Genomic DNA, 21,300 nt, shown 5'->3' with positions numbered 1-21,300 from the left:
ATTGTATGAAAAATTGAAACGTACGTGTAGACGAACGTCGTTTACGAATTTATAGGCATAATAAGTCTTCCGGTCATCGTCGTTTAGAGTACATGGTTCAGGGTGAGTTTTAAATTTCTTTCGAAAAAAATCGAAGTCAACGGTCCGTTTGAATTTCATTGGACAATAACGACGAGCATAACGATTGCGTCGCAAATTTTCTCATCACCTAATGAGATAAAACAATATGAGTCTTGTCGACCTTGACGCAGGGTCGATTTTTTTGCTGTCCATATCCAAACGACGATCAATTTTTTTTAAATGTCTCCTTGCTCGAAATCAGTTTGATTCGTACTTAGCTCAAAAATGAAAAAAATTGTAATAAATACGAGAAGGGAGTATGACCACGGGTTCTTACAGTAATTTGGTAAAGCTTTGTGCCAGGTAGTAATTCGCTGACAATCGGTGTTCATGTATTCCCTTATAAATAACGTAGTGAGAACCCGCAACGCAACTCTGTTTATTCCAGAGTTATTTGAAGTAACAAGTTTACTTACAAAATACTACATAGGTGGAGCAGGATGCTATTATTTTCTTTTCGGTAAAAATAACGATGATATCTTGATTCTTATGAAAAATGAAATTATTTCATATTTGTATTTACACAGGATAACTCAAAGACGTGACAAATTAAATTCCGTATTCAGGAAAAATATTGTAAAATCTAAAATCAAAATTTGATCCAATACTAAATATATTCGTAAGGGTTGCTTGAAATATTGTAAAAATAATTTATGAATTTTTATAAGGTGTAAAACAAACTGGTAAAGTTTTTTTGTTTAATCATCACTGCTTCGAAATTTCGCGAGGTATCGAAATTAATCGTTGCTAGCCTGTATAATTTATCAGTCATAGAATTCAAGCTCTGAAACGTTGAAATCAAAGCTTTTTAGGTACGTCCTGAAAGTTTTTAAACCACTTATTATTCGATGCTTTTAATTATTCATCAGTTGTGTTTGCATGACTTGAAAAAGTTATCAAAAAGTGACGAATATATTTATTTATGCACGTATCAATGTACGTATTTCTATGAATAATAGAGTACAGAACACAAGACGAGACAAAGCGATACAATCAAGTCTTATAAACGTTTGACAACTTATTAATCTTCTCCGACATCAGCGTTAAAGCGACAATGCTTTATTATTAAAAATTTTAACACGACTATTCTAAAAAGCAAATAGTTGTACATACTGAGAAAACTTTGTATCACGTGTAAGTGATTCTGTTTCATTTTGCTTCAATCGGATTACTGGTCGTGTAAAATGCGCAATTTAAGCTCCAGAAATTTTTTAGCTACAGAGCTGTCCTATACTGTTAGGATTTTTTTTCTAATACAAGTAACAGAGATATTGATAACTGTTTGCAACGAGTTTTTTTTCCTTTTTCTTCTTTTCTGTAAACCATTGCTCAGATTATTTATTATTCACAGCAATTTTATTAGATGTTTTTACTTTGTACAATAATTTATTTATTTTTCATTTCGCATTTTCTTTTAGCAAATGCGTGAAACGCAATTCCGTAATGATGTTTGTTATACAGGCATAATGCAATGAACAAATTCATTGAACAGTAAGGGAAAAAATTGAATATTTAAATTTCACTTTTACCGATAATATCGACATAATCAGATGTTTCAAATGGGTTAACATGCGCGTATAAAGTATTCCGTATTTTTAATAATTTGATAAGATATTACAATTTATAAATGTAATTTGTTCTTATTCTGGCCCATGAATAATCTGTCGGTGAGAATGAAAAAAAGAGGTAATTTTAGGTTTTGAATCTTGGTCGTGAGCGATGCGGACATTAACGTAAAATTTCTCATCAGTAATAAAATTGCCTCAACACTCATTTGTACGATTTTACGGCCGCAGAAAAACTGCGAGCGCATGAATATGATAATAGAATTTGAAAAAAAAATCAATTTCGTCAGGATGGTTTTAACAGGTATCGTGATAATTTATTTATTGTTTTAGAACAATTTGCGATTCGTCGAATTGATTACTGATCTGTAGGATTGAAAATCTTTCATACAAAATTGTTTCAAATCGTCGATCTTATGAACTTCCATTATGTTACACTGATTAACTGGATAGGACATTGTATTTAAATGTATTAGGATACTTTTTAATAACTATATATTATGTATGTGTAAAAATTTCGGTCATCGTTATTGTTTATTGCAGATATAATCTAGAATCGTTTCACAAAAGGAATGTGTATCAACCATCTTTGAATCATTTTCAAAAACGAAGCCTCGACCTTATTTGACGATTAACATAATTTTTAATCTTTTTTTTTTTTTGTAATATTATTTTACTGCTTGAAAAAAAAAAGTTTTCACTTATCCGATGAAGATAATATGGTGAACACAAAATTGCAACTTGGTACGACGTAAAGTCAATCTTCATTATGTCAATAATAATGTAGTAAGTTTCTGATATGTGATAACGCAAAAAAAATTTCATACTAGAAAAGAAGATTGTCATTATTAATCATTATATACACTTGGATCCTTGTAACTATTCTATAATTGCCTTTGATACACAAATTAATTGGATACTAAGAATTAGAGACTGACACCTGTTTCGATGGTTTTTTTTTATTCTCTTTTCCTTCAAAAAAAAAAAAAAAAACTATAAACCGATACTTATCTATTTGTCGGACTACAGTGCCGAGAGTTGGGGACACATTGCCGTCAATACAATATGCCAATGAATATATTGTATTCTATATATTCGTACATTATATTATCAAATGACGTAGAGTAAAATCACACAAAGATGGTTGGATCAATTTCCATTGTAGGGAAACCTTAAATATAACTGGCTTTGTGATGTGGCAATGGCTATATGGTAATAGTTTCTTTTGTTCTCATCTTTTTTATAATCCAGTTAATTTCGAATGAGATCAATGGGGGTGTCAGTGTAGGTACCTATTTTGCTAAATAAATAGCAAATACAGTTTAGCTAATCGCAAAAGACACTAAAATAAGTATATAATAAACTACAATAATAATTCTTTCTCAAATCAAATTCCATGCACACCGAATAAGTACTCTGATCAAACGATATTCTGCGATTTCCTCACCTATAAATTAATTACATAAAAAAAAAAAATTTAATTTATTATAATACATCTATTTTTTTCTTTTTTTCTTTTTTTTTTTCTTTTCGCCTATTAGGTATATCCAGCTTCCCTAAAAACGCTCTAACTTTGTCGCGTATTTCAAGTCTTTTCTTTCATCTTCAGCGTTCTCTTCTTCTTCTTCTCCGCCTCCTCCTCCTCCAGCTTCATCTTCTTCTTCTTTTTCATTAATAGGAAAATGGTCATCTTCTATCGTGACATAGAGCGTAGAAGAATTCCAGGTATTCGCCGAAACCAGACAACATTCGTGTACATCCATGGGATGTATAAACGTTAATTATAATACCTTAATCGTATCGTTTCCTAGTACATACTATACTACAGTGTGCGGAGCACGTATAAATGAATTCATAGCATAGCAGTCGGTACCATCATTACTTTACTTTTTTTTTTGTTTTTTTTGCTTTTGTTTTTGTTTTCATTTCATCCACGTTCCTCGTTTCACGTTATATATAGAATTTCTTTGCTTTTCACGGCAAATGATAAACACAAAAGTCATTAGCGCTGAGTCTTTTAGAGAAGTCTTGTCTGTTTAGGCTCTGGTCATATTTAACACTGGATCTTCATTCTCCGCATGTACTATTGTGAACACATTAAATTCACTCACTAACCACGTGTCTGAAACAAAGTTGAGTAATTTAATCATACTATCAAAATCACTTGGAACGTTCATCGGGACTGGAAAGATGTGCACGAATAATGAACTTAATTTTGCTTAATGTACGAAATGTAAGGAAAAAAGTTACACTGTAATAAAAAGGTTCGAGGCAATCAATTTTCGATGAAAAAAAAATTCATGATGGAATATTCTTAAATTACTTTTTACACATATTAAGTTATTTAATTTGCAACTCACAGTCATATCACAATAAAGGAATCTGCTTGCAGATGCGTCACTCAAATGCTGAAACAGAAAAAAAGAAAAAAAAAAACAATATTGTAGTTAAAAAATGAATGGCAGAAAAAAATATATGATAATAATTGAAAATATAGTGAAAACTTACGTGAGGGAGATCTGGTGGTACTAGATTGATTAGCCAATGACGTATTGATCGATGTGTTGGCATTGGCCGGTGTCCCTTCCGGAGGGCTGAAGTTAAGGAAGTCCCAAATGAGGATGGTATCGTCGTGAGATGATGAAACAATCTGGAACTCGTCAAACTGAAGGCGGAAAACGCGTCCGGTGTGCTCCTGGCGCAATAAAAAACATGTGCCTACTATAATCACTGCATCATTGTACAAAGAAATAGGGTCATCAGGTTTGTAATGGGAGTTACAGATATTAAGAAGCGTCGCATTTTGAAGAAAGTAATCAAAAAACGACATTTTTATGGTCTTATGACAGATATAAAATTTTGAAAAGTATCTTACCACCAAAGTACGCAAGCAGAGGGTACTAGCTGGTGCTCGGGGGTCGAGAGCTGAGACGAGATCCCAGACTTTGATTTTTCTGTTGAAATTACGAATAAGCAATTACTTTGGCTATTCGAGAAATAAAAACACTGGATTTACAGGAACGCGCAAGATCTTATCAGATTTTATATAATTTCGTAAGAAATCACAGGGTTCCATATAAATATTAAAAATTATAAAAATACAAAGTCGATTTACCCGTCATAAGCCCCACTGACGATCCGTTTACTGTCGAACCTGATACATCGTACCAGCTCCTCATGACCCTCGAGAACTCTTAAACACGCACCACACTCAATGTCCCATAGTCTAATCGTGTTATCGCTGCTACCACTGACTACTAGGCGATCCCTATATTGCAAACACGCTATACCCCGTTTGTGTCCAATTAATGTTCGCACAAACTCACAGGTGGACGTGTTCCACACTTTAATAGTTCTATCGCCACTCGCCGACACTATGTACTTCTCATCAAAATCTACAACATTTACAGCTGCTCTGTGACCCACTAATACACGGCGCAATGTTATTTCCGTTTGCGAAGTCATGTCCCACACTGCGATTGATCGGTCCTGAAAAACAAACAATTTTTTCGGTCAAATTACCGGAGCTGCCCTTGTACACTCGATCGGAAAGAATCACAGTTCTCTAAATTCTGCGTTTCCCTCATTTTTTTTTCTTAATAAAGTTGCCACAAAAAGAATTGAATAATATACCGAGCAGCTGTAAAAATTCTCTAGCGCTTAATGCATTATGTTAACTCAAGCGTAACAAGTTTTAACGCTACCAAATCGTACTACAGGTTAAGCTAATTTTTTACGCACCTTTGAACATGTGACCATCATTCCGTTGTTGAAGCGTAAGTGTAGAACGGCTTCGCAGTGATGAATAAGTGTGTTGAGCATTTCCCCTGTATTGGCATCCCATACTCTAACAGTGCTATCCGACGATCCAGATATGATAGCTTTGTCGTCATACTGGAGACAAAGAACCGATCCCGTATGCCCTGTGAGAACCTTGATGCACTGTAGTGTGTTCCGGTCCCATATTTTTATCGTGTTGTCTCTCAAACCTGATACGATTTTCTGGTCGTCATACTGCAGGCAATAGACACCCTTCGAATTCTCACTGCGACAATTTATTCTCTGCAGATTGTGCCTACCCATCCGCCAATTGTTTTCTATGCTGTCTATGTCCTTGATTATTTTCGGAAATAGAGTTCTGTAGAATGCATGATTCGGATGACTTTCTCCCGGCCTTGGCTTGAATAAATACTGGATCCTAAAAATCAAAGGAACAACAATTATCACATACATTCGCGTCGTTTCTTTTTCTCTCATCGTCAAAATGATAATGTTACTTTGTGCTCTTTCATCGCCGGCGATCGTGTTCCCAATTTGTCAACTATCAATGATTTGTCAAAATATTAACTGACCAGCCTCTCCTTTCAGCCAAGCCTCTCCACAGTGAGTCGGTCCTAACTTTTCGCTCGATCAGCTTCTTCCACAGCATCCCTTCGCTTATTACTCTGTACCATTCCTTGCAGACCATTTCCGCAGCGCACAAAGAGTCTGCATCCAAGTACGATAGAATGCTCTCAGCTACATGGTCCAGGCCTTTCTCTGTAAATTAAAACCAGAAAAATGTCAATTTTTATTTATTGGGGGTGAACAAAAACGAACAGTTTCATCAAACTATAAAAATGGTCGATATATCGTCGCCGCTCACTCGGTAGAAGGGATATGAAGTCTCTCTGTAGCATCGGCTTTAGGTAGGCGTTTATATGGCCGTGTTGATAGTGGCACATTCTTGCTAGCAGCTGCTCGACAAAATGCACTTGCTCCGGTTCGCTCCATCTCTCAAATAATTTCATACAAGTTTCCCGCTCCTGGGTATACTGAGCAGAAACACCAGTCGGCGGTTCTTTCTTGCGAGCTGGATCGTAGAGTATCGTCATTGGAAACTGGAAATTGAACAAAATACAAGATATAAATTATCACCGAAGGATTGTTACATCGGTTCGTCGAGATCCGTCAGCAGATGATCGCTGACTAGCTTGTGTAAATTTGTAATCGGCGATGGTGGTAGGGATGGAGAGAGACGTTTCAGCTGAAATAAACGGACTGTCATGCCTAGGGGCGGGGCTTGGGCTCCAGGCTTTTAGGTCTGGTTCTTCTTTGGCCCCACGTGACGCAGACGTCGCCGCGCGATTTAAAATACACACAATCGATTGAGCCGAAGCGACAAATGCGATTTCCTCGTCACCGGCGTTCCGGGTATAATGCGTTTTAGCTCGGGAGTTACATTCAAATTCTCGAACAATTTCTTTGAAATTGACTTCGTCACCTTTCGTCGTTATCGAATAACGCGGTTATCTCCCCTCCTTTCGTATAATCGATCGAATGTTCATTTCCTTCGGGGAATATTCGTTACACGCGAGTGAAAAAGAAAATCAACAAGAGACAGAAAAAGAGAGAGAAAGAGAGAGAGAGAGCTAGGTAAATATTACGCGTATTTACCTAGTATACATTTATCGTGTGATTCGACCGCGTCGTCTGTTATGATGATCTATCCGAGTAACAGCAGAACGGAACATTTGGGTTCTCAGTTTCTTCACGCGAAGATTCACATACAGATTACGTGAAACGCAGGTGAGTCATTTACGTCGCCGCTGCCAGCATAGAACGAAACAACTTTAATACGCGTGTAATATGCGACCAACAAACGGGATCCGAGAGGAACGGGAAAAGGGAAATTTCTAAGAACGAAACGTAATGTGTACAGTCGGTGCATACGTCGCGTTGATGAATCAGATAAGATAGCGGCAGAAACTAGTTTTGCAAATTTCACTATCAGGCTTTCGATTCGACAACTGCGGAGGAAGTACTCGATATTATAATAAGAGTATAATTGTAATAATTGCTTTTACTCTTTAGCGTTCCAAGTTGGTTCCTATAGTATATACCAGTGCCAAAGCCCAAAGGGCGTATCATTTATTTTCAAGCTAATTTTCAATATTTAGCTTGAAAATAAGTCTACGGATCTATTGACAATATCCGATGATGAGAAAAAAAAAAAAAATTTACGCCCTTTTGGAATTAGCACCGCGATATGTATAAACAAAAACCAACAACAGTTAGGAAAGCGTCCATTGTAAAGATTTCCTCATCTCCCGACGGAAGGTGGAGTCGCACGAAGGTCTCTGACCTCAAAAGTTGCGACCACGATTCACATCGGCCAGAGACGATCCTCTCTCTCTAAGCCCTAATAATGAGTGCTACGTGCATAATGATACATGTTTCAATTCGAAACGTCCGAACCCGGTTAATTTTTCGAGAGCATTTAACCACTTGTGCTGTTCCTCCGCGTTCAAGTTCTTTGTTATGCACGTCTGCCTCTGTGTAGCCATTGTGAAATTCGACAAACGCATCGCGATTTGATATACTAAAATAATTTTGCTTGCGATATTAACCGCGTTTATTCATTTACTGCTATCTGTTATCAGACTGTGTAAAGTCAAGTGTAATTCATCGACAAAAATTGGTGAAAAAATTGTATTTGTATGTATACGTGTATATATTTATACGCATGTCGTAATAACAATATTCACAATTTGACCAGCGCTTTGGAATTGTATACGAACTGTATTCCTCGCACATATAACAGTTATTTATTCGACGGTGAAAAATCCTTCAATCTTCATTCTCGTGTAACGGTCAATCACGGTGCAACTTTCTCACCGTACAAACAGTTGCAGCAGCAAGATGGCGATCATCCCGAGAATATAATCTACTATCCCTGAACACCGTAGATGTATAACGAATAAATGCCCATTGCACAGTCTAGAGAGATTCTTTCAATGTATAGATTATAATACTGGGATTATCAATCATTTGATGCTACGATCATGTATCTGTCGTATCATCACCATAAAACCGATAGAGTCAACGAAGGCGCGACTCTTCGAAATTGTTACATATTATACAACATAATATAATACGTGAATATAAATCACTTCTTCGTCCTTTTATTTTTATGCCATGGTTCGTTGCGTATACAGCCAAAGAATAATCATTTACTATAATCATCGACAGAAAATAATTGATGCTTGACGCAGAATTGCATGGCGCGTACAAAGATTAACTTGCGTGAAGAATATTTCAAAATTATGGTGCAAATGTTGCATCATCAGGTACATCATACATACGTCTATGAACGACCGTGTAGAAGTTCACGTGTGAAACTAGCCTCTGTCACCCTCCTCACCGATTACTAACTAGCAACACCAGCTCCAGCACTGGCAGCAGCAGCAGAAGTTCTGCAGCTCACAGCCGCGAGCAGCGTCTGATTAACCGTTATACGTACGTACGTATGTACAAAGATAGGTAAGATACGTACAACGAGTCGGGGAATTACTGCACTTGGAGCAATTAGCTACGTGTCTATAAGGTACGTGTACTTAGGGGACGTGCAGCAAAGAAATATAATTTCACTACTGCGGGTTGCAGTTGCAAATAACAAAAAAAAAAAAAGGCGGGTAACACTTTGTTTGCGACTGCACACGTGCGTTTATATATATATATATATATATATGTATGTATATTTTTATATTAGAGAGCGAGAGAGAGAGAGAGAGAAAGATAAGCACGCTTGCGAAGTGAGCGAGTGATTGAGACAGGTAAAGTGCAACAAAGACTGACGATGAGAGATCGGTCCGCGCAACGATTCGGCTCCCATGATCATGAACTTATCGCGGCGCTCTTCCTCTTTGTCTAACGGTATTCCGAACCCGCTTCTCTCCGGCTCTGATTCGCGCTTTTCTACCGCGTGCGTCTCCGCTTCACCGATTTTATCGGCGCGAGCAGCTGGAACCGGAAATAAAAAAAACGTCGCATAAATGGGAAACTTGAATACTCTTCTTCCTTTATGCCAGACTCGCTGATTAGTGTGCAAAAAGGAAAGACGTAACCCGGGTGGATCGTTCATCGTCGGGTTATGTATTATAATTATACATATATTACATATATTAGAAATGCGATTGAAGATGCGTGTGACAAGGCTTCGTTGTCCTTCTCACTCCTGGATTTTTCTGTTTTAGATAATACACCAAAACATGTGTCTGTGTAGTGTATGATTTACAGGACCTTAGAGAGTGAAGAAGAAAAGCATATACGGGCTTACTTTCGGTTCCCGAGATTGATTTTTAATCCCAGTTTCTTTACGATCTAATTTGCATATAGAATGACATTGGTTTAAAGTTTATTAGTCGAATGAAATTTAAACAGATGTAGTATAGTACATATTATCCGCTTCTCTGTTCCTCATATGAGAAATTTTTTTCATCTAGTCAGTGCAGTAGAGAAGATACCGTTACGCCTGTAACGTTTGACCGAACGAGGCAAGTATAGTATGTACTTCGCATTACGGTTTGTGTCACGAAAATTAGGTCATTAATTTTCGTAGAATAGTAGACAGAATCTTCCGCGTGAGTTTTTTCTGCGTTCAAAGAAGGTCATCGTTATAACATTAATAATAATAATTATACGTTTAATGGTATTCTATAATGTGGTGATAATGTTTTATTCGTTCCTTCGAATCCAGTATGTATTTAACGAAAAATCGTACGCTGTTCCGAGTAGATGTTAAATCGTTTCTTTTTTCTTCAGTCATTTTTCAGAATCTCTACAAGAGTTATACCACCACCATGCTGCAGTGCGAAATAAGTTTTCCGCGATGCGAGATCGTCTTCTCGTCACGGAGGAATCTAGGAATTTAATCATCGGGATCAAGAGATAAAAAGAAACGATGCGATACGGAAATTCAAACCCGAGCTCAAGGTATCTAGAACCGTACATTTTACTACATAATATCTCATATGCAAACTCGTATTTTTATTCATTCGTCAGCAGCAAAGTGAGCGTGGGTTAAACTGCGAACGATGCGATGGAAAAATTCGACACTCGCTCGTCTTCCGTACTTACAAAATTGGGCTACGTCTTTTTTTCTTTCCTATCTTTAATTCTTGTCTCCTTTTTACTCTCTCAAGTTATTTTTTACTTTTACCTCACCCGCGGGTGTCAATCAACGTTCGGTTTGAGGAGACGATAAAACGAGTTTAGAATAGACAAACAATCACGAAATAAGACACGAAACCGGCTATTTCCGCTGCTATCACAGCCAAGTATACCCCTGCGTAAGAATTTTAGTAAACGTATACGTCCAATCGAGGCGATTTCACAGGTTTTAAAATAGATTAATGCTAAAACGCTGGATTGTTTGTTTTCGTATAATAAAAATAAATACAAAAATACACCATACCGTGTGTATAGCTATATTAACACACTCGATCAGTTTTTTTTATTCCCTGCGTATACGCGGCTTCGTTTGGAGTTATAACCGTGGCTCCTTTGATCCAAAGCTTGAAGCTCCATTCGTATCACGTATGTTTCTCTCTCCGATTGCACGATCACTTTAGAAGTAAATTATGTTTGTTCAGAAAACAATTATACTTTGCGGTAACCGTAAATTATTCTTTCTACAACTTCCCTAAGCTGCGCACATAATTAGCAACAAAATAATTTGCCAATCGATTGATGGCCAATCTAAAGCAGAATCATCGTTCGTACAACTCTTACTCTCTCTCTTCGTATTTTCTTCACACACAAAGTTGTATGTACCCATACAAATGTCGCATCCATCTACACGTGCACGAATGAATGCTTATCCATATATATATGCGCAACCCTTTAAACTATTCGATTGTACGCGTCCACGCGAAATGCAGATATACGTTATACGTCGAGAGTTTGTGAGACACTTCTCTTCCCTCTGAGTCACGTAGTAAAATGAGAAAATTGCTGAGTATAAGTCACCACCACTGCACAGCTCTGAAACTGCTTCACGAGCAAATATAAACAGCGTATTAAGACGAAATTAAAGAACAAATTGAGTTCGGTTCGTTTCTTTCTTGTCCTATAGTGTAATCGATCAGAATTCTTAACTCGGAATGTTGTACAAATGCATGTAGAAGGTGCTAACCACCAAAAAAGCTTGCTATTTTAATATAAAAAATATTTGCCAAATAATTCGCTGACGAACAACCGAATACTCAATTGAATAAATAATATGAATTAATAACGGAGTGCATCATTTTAGCACTGTTAATAACTTACGACCTTAAAATAACTATCGTAGTTCTGGCACTGCTGTTGTATCCGGTTTGCTGATTATATGGGTGGCGGTTGACGACACTTTACAAGCTGATTATACGTGTTCGTTATACGTGTATGCGTGCTGATTAGAGAACACACGCCGTAAATAAGGATATAGAAATTTTTCAAAGAATTATAAAAATTTTCGACGTAAGTAACCCGTCTTCTCTTCCGATTCCTTATTTTTCTTTCATTTTTCCTCCAGTTTATTTATAGTGCGGTTAAGTTAGCCCACGTTGATATTTCGTTTCGCAATAAGTTCGAACGCGATATCGCTGATGCAAATATATAACCAGTGCTGTACCGACACAATCGATCAACAATCGATAATGTACTACCGTATGTTCTGCATGTATTACAGTATATGTATGGGGAAGTCGAACGGCATGAGGATTAGAAATAATCCTATTCGATACACGTTCGTTCGCCTCTCTCGGTAAAAGTATCAAAATGGATGTACAATGATACAATTATTATATTGTACAGGAGCAAGATTAGCTGAGAAAAAAAATAATAGAAAACGGAAGAAAAAGTTATTCCCGGGCAGAACGTAACGATCGTGGGTAAATATATATATATATATATATAAAGTTTGAAACGGTAGATAATTTAATTATGTAAATCCAACGCCCAAACTGGAGCCACAATGTTTTTTTTATTACTACGCGAATCGCATATTTTCTTTTTGCTTTCCTACTAGCAGCCCATTGTGGTTCCGCTGGCTAATACTTTCAAATGCTTCTCGTGGCAAAACTATCGAACAATATAGCCATATGCTCTTGCAGATTTTTTGAAAGCTCATCCAGACGTTAGAAACTCTCCAACAGAACTTTCCTCTGTCTGTCAGAGTTTAGTAGACGTTCGCATAAATCTCTAATAATATCGTTATATCTAAAAAGCTATTAATCTCGTTGTAACGAAATATAGACTGAAACCTGTCCGAACGTTGTAGCCATCCACAGAAATGAAAAATTAATAACATAATGAAAATCGGTTCAGTAGTTCTGGAATTATATCGCGGTGCTAATGCCAAACGGGCTTATACTTATTTTACGCCCTTATGGCATTAGAGAGCTATCTAAAAAAAATTTCAAAGTAAAAAGGGCGTACATCTAACTTGAAAAGCCAAAAGGGCGTATATATTCTTTTTCCAATATTTAGCTTGAAAATAAGTCTACGAAACGATTGGTAATAAGAAAAAAAATTATACGCCCTTTCGGCATTAGCACGGACGTTTTGTATATGCGGTGAAAGAAAAAAAAGAGAAGAAAATAGAAGAGCCGACGTACTGGGAAGAAGAGGATAGAGAGAGGGTCGAGGACCCCGGGAGATTTGTCAGGGCGGTCACCGATCACCCGGCTAATCGATGCAGACTCCGCAGAGTCTGCAGCCCTGCAATTCTTCCGGCACGACCGGAACGTGGCGACGCAACGCAACGCAACGTAACGCAAGTCGACGCGACGCTCTGCGCAATGCGCAATGCGTGCGGCACGCGGCGCGGCGTCGCGACGCTATTCTCGTGGGTCTGTGTGTTGTACATATTTACGTTGTAGTTAGTGTGAGTGGCGAGCGTGTGTTTGCGTGTATATACCGTTTATATAGAGTAGATGGATATAGCTGTGTGCATTTACTTATGGCCTGCGCGTGTCGTCGTCCATTTTCTTTCGGATAGCACGTAGTCGGAAAATTCACGACGAGTAGGGCGTCGTGCCGACGATACTTATCTGCTCTTCGAATCAAATTGAAGTTAGTGACGCTTTCGTCGTAACGATTCATGATGAGAAAAAACAGTTATATCACGATTTCGGCATTGTATGAAATTCGGTAAACCGTAATAAAGCGAAACACGATTATATTTTGAAATCTTAGTTCTTTCAACATCGTTGTAAAATTAAGAAAATAACGATGCTTTCCCAGATGATTCGTTACGATAACGTTACTAACTTTAATCTCGTCTCGTAGATGCATGTAGGTATACTAATTGCGTCGGTATAATACGGTGTCTTGAAAATATGATGAGGGAAAATTTTAACACTCCAAGTGATTTCGGATTTTGTTTTCTGTTTTCACCCATCAAGTCGGCAAACTGTATTTTAGCGTGATAAATTTTTTTTTTTAAACTCCGTGAAATCCATCATCGCGCCTACGTCGTCACTTGGAATGACATCAAGGGGATTCTATAGTCAGTCATTGCCGACTGCGTCATTACCTCTTCCATTTCTGCTATCATCAGAAGCTATGCGTCACTTAGTTAAAAAAGGCATTTTACGCAAAAATATACCGGTCTGTTTTTATTCCGAATTGCATGTAAAATACGGCTGTTATTTCTTTCTTTTCTTTTTTTTTTTTGTGCAATTCGTGATCCAATCGACGTCGAGTATATGACATACCCTCAAGGCTCATTACAGTAGTGTCTTTTTGACAATTTCACGTACTTCTGTTAATTATCGTACAAACGCGATAATAATCCCTATCACTTCGCAAATGTTAAGTAGGTTTCGTTACTCGGGAGCACAGGCGGAGAAAGTGTGAAATTATATCAACAAAACAGAAAATTTCAACACGTTCTTGATACAAACTTCCTAAATCTACACGTTCGCAAATATGACTCGAGATTACGTGAAAGATTAAGAAAGATGAGTTTCACTTCACGTTGATTCAAGCATGTAAATGAAAAAGTGGTGAAATTTTGAAACTTTGTCCCGAGTTCTCTCGCGGACTGTCTACCCGTATACCTACATAAAATAACAACTTTGATCCCGCAATGGACACCCTCCAGTTGAGCTATAGTTGTTCGAAAACCGCACTCGGTAGATTCTTCTACCGATCTTAGGAGTCGTTATCCTCGTATTACTCCACGATTCTGTTTGTACACTGCAGGAAGGTAATAGAGTCAGGTACTACTTCGCCTTTCACTTATCATTGCTGCAGCTGATTATTATACTTATTACAAGAACCGTCGCGTTTCGCTTTTCGAAGATAGATATCCGGTAAGATACCTTTACCGGATTCAATTATAAACGCGTTATATATTGTACAGAACGGTTCAAAATTCAATCTCAATGTTAAGCCTCACATCCTAGTTGCGTTGGTAGTAATTATACAGCAGTTTATCAGTTGTTTAATAAAAAAATAAAAAAATAAAAATACAACGGAATTAAAACAACTTTCCATTGGGTACATTTCTCGCAATAAAATCATCGCCGATAACCTGACACCTCTGGAACGATTTTGGCTCTCGAGTTGAAACGGAATCGGAAACGCATAGTAACAACAACGTCCTTGCCGGTACTCGGCAACCAAGAAGCTAGTCGTGAGGTTCAACAACTGCACGAACCCCGTGATATTCTGGTTAACCGCGTCCCCCCTCAACCTCCTCTTCCACCACCTCGAGGTGAGGTCTTTGCACGAGAAGAAGACGTCGTCGTCGGGCATCGGGTATCTACTTTGGTTACAGGTGTGACTTCGTTGTACACGATTGAAAAATTCCTATTGCAGCATCGACTATGATCGATCGATCGATCTGCCGTGGTTATATCACATGCCGATATTCCTAACGCACCGTGCTGCTTCGAAATGCGTCCCTGCATAGACAAAAAAACGAAAAAAAAAAGAAGAAGAAAAACCAATAACGGGATGGTGAAACTCTTTTCTCCAGGAATCGTTACACAATAATACGCGATATTCTGTAATCAACTGGTCGCGGTTTCGTAACACTGCAATCTAGTAATTATTGTGCACAAAAGTTTGCGAAGTGCAAAATTTTCTTACTCATATGTTATTACGTTTATAATTGTATGGAGTTATTTTTTTTTTCCGAAATACCAAACCGACAAATTAATGAGATCGTTAACATATTTTTTAACATTATACGTATAGCATGTATGCATTATGAGAATATTTATCTATTGTATAAATCATCGCCTCATTTCTGTTGCAAAGTTTCCAGAATAAGTAGAACTGGCGCACTTTACCTGCAGACTGTATAAACGAAGAAGAAGAAGAGATCGAATGAACCCGCGTGTCGAACGGGCAACAGAGGAACGTTTTTTATTCATTATTTTGCTCTCGATTACAAAGCGCCCCGTTCGACGTTCTCCGCGAGGAATAAAAACAAACCGACTCAATACGTATTCTTATTGGTTCGCTGGCTCGCTCGCGCGTCACCTGAGCAATTAAACCACCGAATTCTTCAAGGGGGAACGAACGGATATCGTCGTCAAGCCGTGACTACTTCGGCGTTGATCTGACGTCTTTTTTTTTTGTTTTGTTATCGGTTTTTTCGTAACGTGCAACAAGTCGAAAACTTCCTTTGAAGTATCACTTGCAACGCGAGGACATATCGATATTGGTATTGTTATTGTTATTTAATTATCATTATATCGAGAACATCGATCGTTGTAATCTATTAGATTGGCAAAAAACGGGGCGATGTACTCGCTTACGCAATAACTATAATAATAATGAAGTTATATACCAGCGCAATTGCGTTCCGTGAAAGGAAAAAATCGACGACAGGCAAACAGTGACTACCGACCGATAATTACGGCTGAAATTTTGTGTGAATGCACCATACGAGTGAATTTAACACTTCTTCGGACTTGAACAATACAAGAGAGTGAAGTTCGTATCGTTAATACAACGACTTATTTTCAGGAAACATTATTTCGCAAATGTAGGATCGTCTCAACATTGAGTAGTATATTTTTAAAAAGCAGTGTATTCAGATTTTGTAAATTAAGCTTCTTCAAATCCGTGCTAAATTTTCAAAACAATCGTTTCAGTTTCGATAATTCCCTACATCAACGTTAGGTACTAAACTTCAATCTGGTATCAATTCTCTCTAAATACCGGAGCAAGATCAGAGAGATCCGAATTTCGATACATGCAGGTTCAAGCTTCTTTTACACGCGTTGTTCAATAACCTCGCGTACTTAACCGGAAATCGGAAGTAACCAAAGACCCGTGATGCGGATGTGTGAGTTCAAGGCTTCCTCCGTACCTACATATTCACGTATCAATATTTTGTACACAATCATTATTTTCGATGCGTCGTGTCCCTGAAGCGCGTAATTCGCAACCATGAAAGGACGGGTTTATACCTACGTAACCCAGTGTATGGATAAGAAAAAAAAAGAAAAAATAAAAAGAAAAAAATTTCCGCAGGACCTTCACCAATCAGAGTTGTACATGTATGGTAAAAAGGTGAAAAAAAAAAAGAACCACCGGGATGAATAGGTGAGCAGTCAGCACCACCTTACGTGTCCTTCGCTTGACCATCTCCGGGCTTAATAATCCGTCGCTTTCGGGTGTAGGTACCGCGATTCAATCGCAACCTTGAGAGTTCGTCAAAAGTTTCTAGGTATACTGTTCCTGAGCAACGTGTATACCGGATCGTAACACAAAGTGATAGGATTTACGCGTGAGCCGAATTCTCAATCTCATTATATGTACAATATGTACATACGCTCTTTTGTATACGAAGTTTGGTCACTGTTTCGTTATACTTTGGTTTTAATTATCTTTTGTCGTACAAAGCTTCGTCATTCTTTTATTTTTTTCTTAGTGATTATTATTTCGTAAGTACGGATCGTATTTGTCAATGCCCGATCAAAACCGAGCCTAGATTGAGAAAATCGAGTTTTGTGCTGCGGTTGGTCGAAAACATGAATCGGAATCGACTCTCTCTCATTTGCTGGAACGAAATTAATCGGCTATACCTATCCGTGACTGCTGCAACTAATGCTACATAACGATTAGGTTGGATTTCGTGGCTGCGGTAAGAATCGTCCGTATAATATTCTTTTTCTTTTTCCTATTCTTACTGTAATCTTTGTTTTCGATCTTCTAGTTATCGATCCACGTTAATTAAAGCAAGTCAAGTACACGGAAGACAGAAGCTTGTCAAGGCCTGCGGAAAATTTTCAAACAAAACAATATATATATGTTAAGGAAGGTCCATAATTAATCAACAGGGAAAACTACGAACTCTGTAGCCCGCCAACGCAAAGCAGACCTGATTCTGTTTCGTGGAACAAATTTCGCGGCACTGGCCGTCTAACGTGACGAAGAATTAATTACACGTTGTACAAATTATACACCCGCGTGGCGTAATACACATACGTATTATGCGAACACAGGCTTTACGACGTAGGAGGGAAATTAATGAATTAATTAATCAAGTAATTGTACCTGCAACACTTTGACACGTACCGTACATAATACACATCCTAAGGTGAGAGTAATCGTGCCGGCTTTAGCAACCAGGGCAATGCTTTCTGAATTCAATCGATTTGAACTTGATTGAAACACACCCGGCATCCCTTTGCGATGCGATAAAAAAAATTGAAGAAAGATAAACGTCGCTGCGGTTAGCAACGTTACCGTATCGGAAGATTGAAACAAAAATTACCATTTTGCACCTTAAGAATAACTGGAGAAGTTGAATTTACAAAATCAGAGTTCGTTCATGCTTTATCAACAGTTGCTTAAATATCAAGTCATCCTAAAGTTGCAAAATAACGACTTTTTCTAAAGACACAACATTGCAATAACTTTACAAACTTCAGCCAGATAGAAATGAAACGACCGTCGATTCAATCAAAAATCTCTTAAACTCCACCGCGATTTTACCTTTGTTATTTTGATATTGAGACTCTCATTGTTATATCACGTACGTTGATCAGGGTTCGCTCGACGGATCGGGTGTCGAATTTCTGGCCTACTTACGCCCCTGTGTACGCATATCATACACACGTACTTGCAAGGGTGTGAGGGCCGTGGCACGGCATGACGTACATACACCGACAAACAGTGGAACTGACTGACTGCCGAGAGGGTGGCTCGGGTTGGGTCGTGAAAGGGGGGGGACTAAAACATTGATTATGTAGTAACCCGCTCTCGGGGGCTGTGGCGACGCTTTGCAGGAGAAAGGAAGAAAGAGGGGGTGGATTCGATCAACGGCACAGAAGGGATGGGGGAGGGGATTTTTCGCCCCGGTTGCGTATTCACCTTTGACCCTCTTCTCGGAGCAAGCCAGCGCAACGTTGGCAACGAAACGAAACGGGACGGAGAACCTCGTTCTTCCTCTTCCTCTTCTTTTCCTTTGTTTCAAGAAGCGGAGGGAAAAGGAGGGAAAGGGAGAGAAAGCGAATACGCACACAGGTATAAGAGACATGTAAACTGTACGGTATAACGGTGACGCGTCGAGGAGACCGTAATACATTGTGTTTGTACATACGTCTATGTAGCGTATTACGTACATATGTATAAATATACGCCTAACCGACACGGGGGCCAAACGATACACAGTTTCGTGTTATGCGGAGACCCCGCGCCCTTTGACCCCTGTGCTTTCTCATCGCTGGTGCTCACCTCCCCCATTGAACGCTGAATTTGTACAGTTACTTGTTCGAGGTACTTCCGAAATGCGACATTCTCACGGATTGAAACCTTTGTGACTTTTGTAGAGTTTGTGAAGAAAAATAACTGGACGGAAATTACTGATGAATGTGTTTCTTTGTTTTTAGAATATTGCAGAGGTTTACTGACGATTAAATTCATTTTCTATGCAGTAATCAACAAAGGTCGTTGATTCTTTGTTTTTGACTTACGCTTGAATCGGAAATAATCTGTACGGAAGGAAAATGGCGAAAACATTTATTATTTTTCTTGTGGTACTTTATTACGATGATTTTCGACTTGTTGAGAGAAAAATATTTAAATCGTAACGGTATTTCGTCGGATGTAGTTCAGAATGAATTGTTGATGAAAATATTCGTCCTACAAAGAAAGTGAAAAGTAATATCAACAACTAATTAATTATCTCCTAAAGTACGTAATAATTTGCGCGGGTCGTCGAAAGAATAGATTAATTATTATCATTGCCATATTCTTCTGTACAACATGAAAAACATTGTTATTATTTTTTTTCGTGTTATTTGATTAACCAATTTTGATATTCACGGAAGAAACGTCAAATAGTGATATTTCGGAAAATAGGGTATCTAAGTTTACGAATTGGTACCTCAAATATTATTTTGAACATATTTTCATTCACGGCAAGAAAAATAAAATATGCCTTTAAGAATGTTCTTTTCTTCGTTACTTTGGTCGGTTTGTTCTGTATTTTTAACGAGTCCACTCCGCTTGGATTAGTACTGATATTGGTTTATGCGTCCTATGTGGGGATAGAAATGACCAAGTGTGTGTGTGTGTGTGTGTGTGACTGTGTGTTTGTGTGCACGTCTTGTATGCACGATAGCTGAGGGAAATTGACGATGATGCATCCCGTTGAATCGGAGCGACGTCTCATAACCTCCGGAACTGATTATTTGATAGGACGAGCGGTTAACGCGGGGGAAAAAATAGTTAGGTTAAATATAGCGAAACGCTGTGTAAAATGGTGTGAAAATAGTGAGGGGGAGGCAGGTTTCGGTTTCCTATTCCCTCCGCGGTTAAGAAACATAAGATGGCCGTTTGTTTCGGGAGGAAAATACGGGTCGGTTGATACGCACCTGACTATACGTGTTCGGGTCCTCGATTACTTTGTCTGTTTCCATGTTAATCATTATCGGTTCACACTGTATCCTCGATAAACTAATTACCTATAACTCACGATTTAACATTGAACGGATTCAATACGGCTCTGCGAACGTTTAACACCCACTCGACAACACTCTTGGACTACTCGCAGCCGCGGACAACGCTGCTCGGGTGTTCGCCATGCACAGGAAGTCGATGTACGGAATTTTACCAACATAACAAATCGCAAATAACTATGCACCGTATCGCGGCTACGTGGACTCGGACTTCTTTGTTGGCTGCAGCGCTGAATTCCTTGGTTATTTACCAAATAGCTAGTACTAATTATCCACACTCGATCATAGATGGCGACTCGAACTTGTATTACATGCTGGCACTCTGGGAGTCTCTCGTGAGCATTGTTCGCGAGCGGCCGATGAAGAAGTTACCGGATCGCTGACACGGCTTCGTACGGCGGCAAGACCACTTACCTACCGAGTAATCGTCACGAAAATTTTCCAAGGGTTAAATTCTTCCGTTAACAATTGTATACATACATATTTGTTGTTTTGCTTTACCAATAACAAAGGGGGCCTTTTCTTTTACATCAATTTCCTGACACAGATCGACAATAAGTGATATCATCGATCGGATTTAATAGAATAGGCCAATGAAATCACTTGGTATCGTTTTGTGTTAAAAAATTAACGCAGAAGCAAAGCGCCCATTATTTTAGAATTAGTTTAAATCTTATGTTCGTACATTCAGAAAAGAGAATGTTTTGCGATTTCTTCTCCTCATTATAAATGTATTTTCACACATATTCTGTTCGGTCGAAAGTCGTCATCAAATCCAAGTTTACGTCTGACTCCGTGTGATACGAAAATTCTCTTAAAATCCGATCGCTCTGTGCCAATCGGTGCCAGTCGTATCCGAGCAGCCGGAGTGAAACCACGCGCGCGAT

General features: G+C 38.4%; 1 protein-coding gene across 3 annotated transcripts; it reads right to left on the bottom strand.

Annotated features, from left to right (window-relative positions):
• Positions 1 to 1,977: 1,977 nt before the first annotated feature.
• LOC107226763 (beta-TrCP) lies at positions 1,978 to 20,550 on the bottom strand. 3 transcript variants are annotated; one of them, XM_015667675.2, is made up of 9 exons: positions 20,330 to 20,550; positions 6,331 to 6,565; positions 6,038 to 6,224; positions 5,427 to 5,883; positions 4,801 to 5,174; positions 4,561 to 4,639; positions 4,194 to 4,380; positions 4,046 to 4,093; positions 1,978 to 3,807 (listed from the first exon to the last, which is right to left on the bottom strand). In XM_015667675.2, the coding sequence occupies exons 1-8, from the start codon at positions 20,381 to 20,383 to the stop codon at positions 4,083 to 4,085; spliced, it is 1,584 nt and encodes a 527-aa protein (XP_015523161.1). In that variant the 5' UTR covers positions 20,384 to 20,550; the 3' UTR covers positions 1,978 to 3,807; positions 4,046 to 4,082. The 3 variants fall into 3 exon arrangements, with proteins under 3 accessions (XP_015523161.1, XP_046599274.1, XP_046599275.1); XM_046743318.1 differs by having other exon boundaries at positions 4,194 to 4,377; XM_046743319.1 differs by lacking the exon at positions 20,330 to 20,550 and adding an exon at positions 8,810 to 8,898.
• Between the last annotated feature and the right edge of the window lie 750 nt (positions 20,551 to 21,300).

This window comes from Neodiprion lecontei, chromosome 6, assembly GCF_021901455.1.
Source record: "Neodiprion lecontei isolate iyNeoLeco1 chromosome 6, iyNeoLeco1.1, whole genome shotgun sequence".
NCBI classification, from domain to species: Eukaryota; Metazoa; Arthropoda; class Insecta; order Hymenoptera; family Diprionidae; genus Neodiprion; species Neodiprion lecontei.
This window is presented reverse-complemented; position numbering and strand designations above follow the sequence as displayed.

Coding starts and splice junctions, on each gene's coding strand:
- LOC107226763 (XM_015667675.2), bottom strand. CDS start 20,383: ATGATTAACATGGAAACAGACAAAGTAATCGAGGACCCGAACACGTAT. Junction 5,884..6,037: donor TTGGCTGAAAGGAGAGGCTG/GTCAGTTAATAT, acceptor TTTGATTTTTAG/GATCCAGTATTTATTCAAGC. Junction 4,381..4,560: donor TCTGCTTGCGTACTTTGGTG/GTAAGATACTTT, acceptor TTATTGCGCCAG/GAGCACACCGGACGCGTTTT.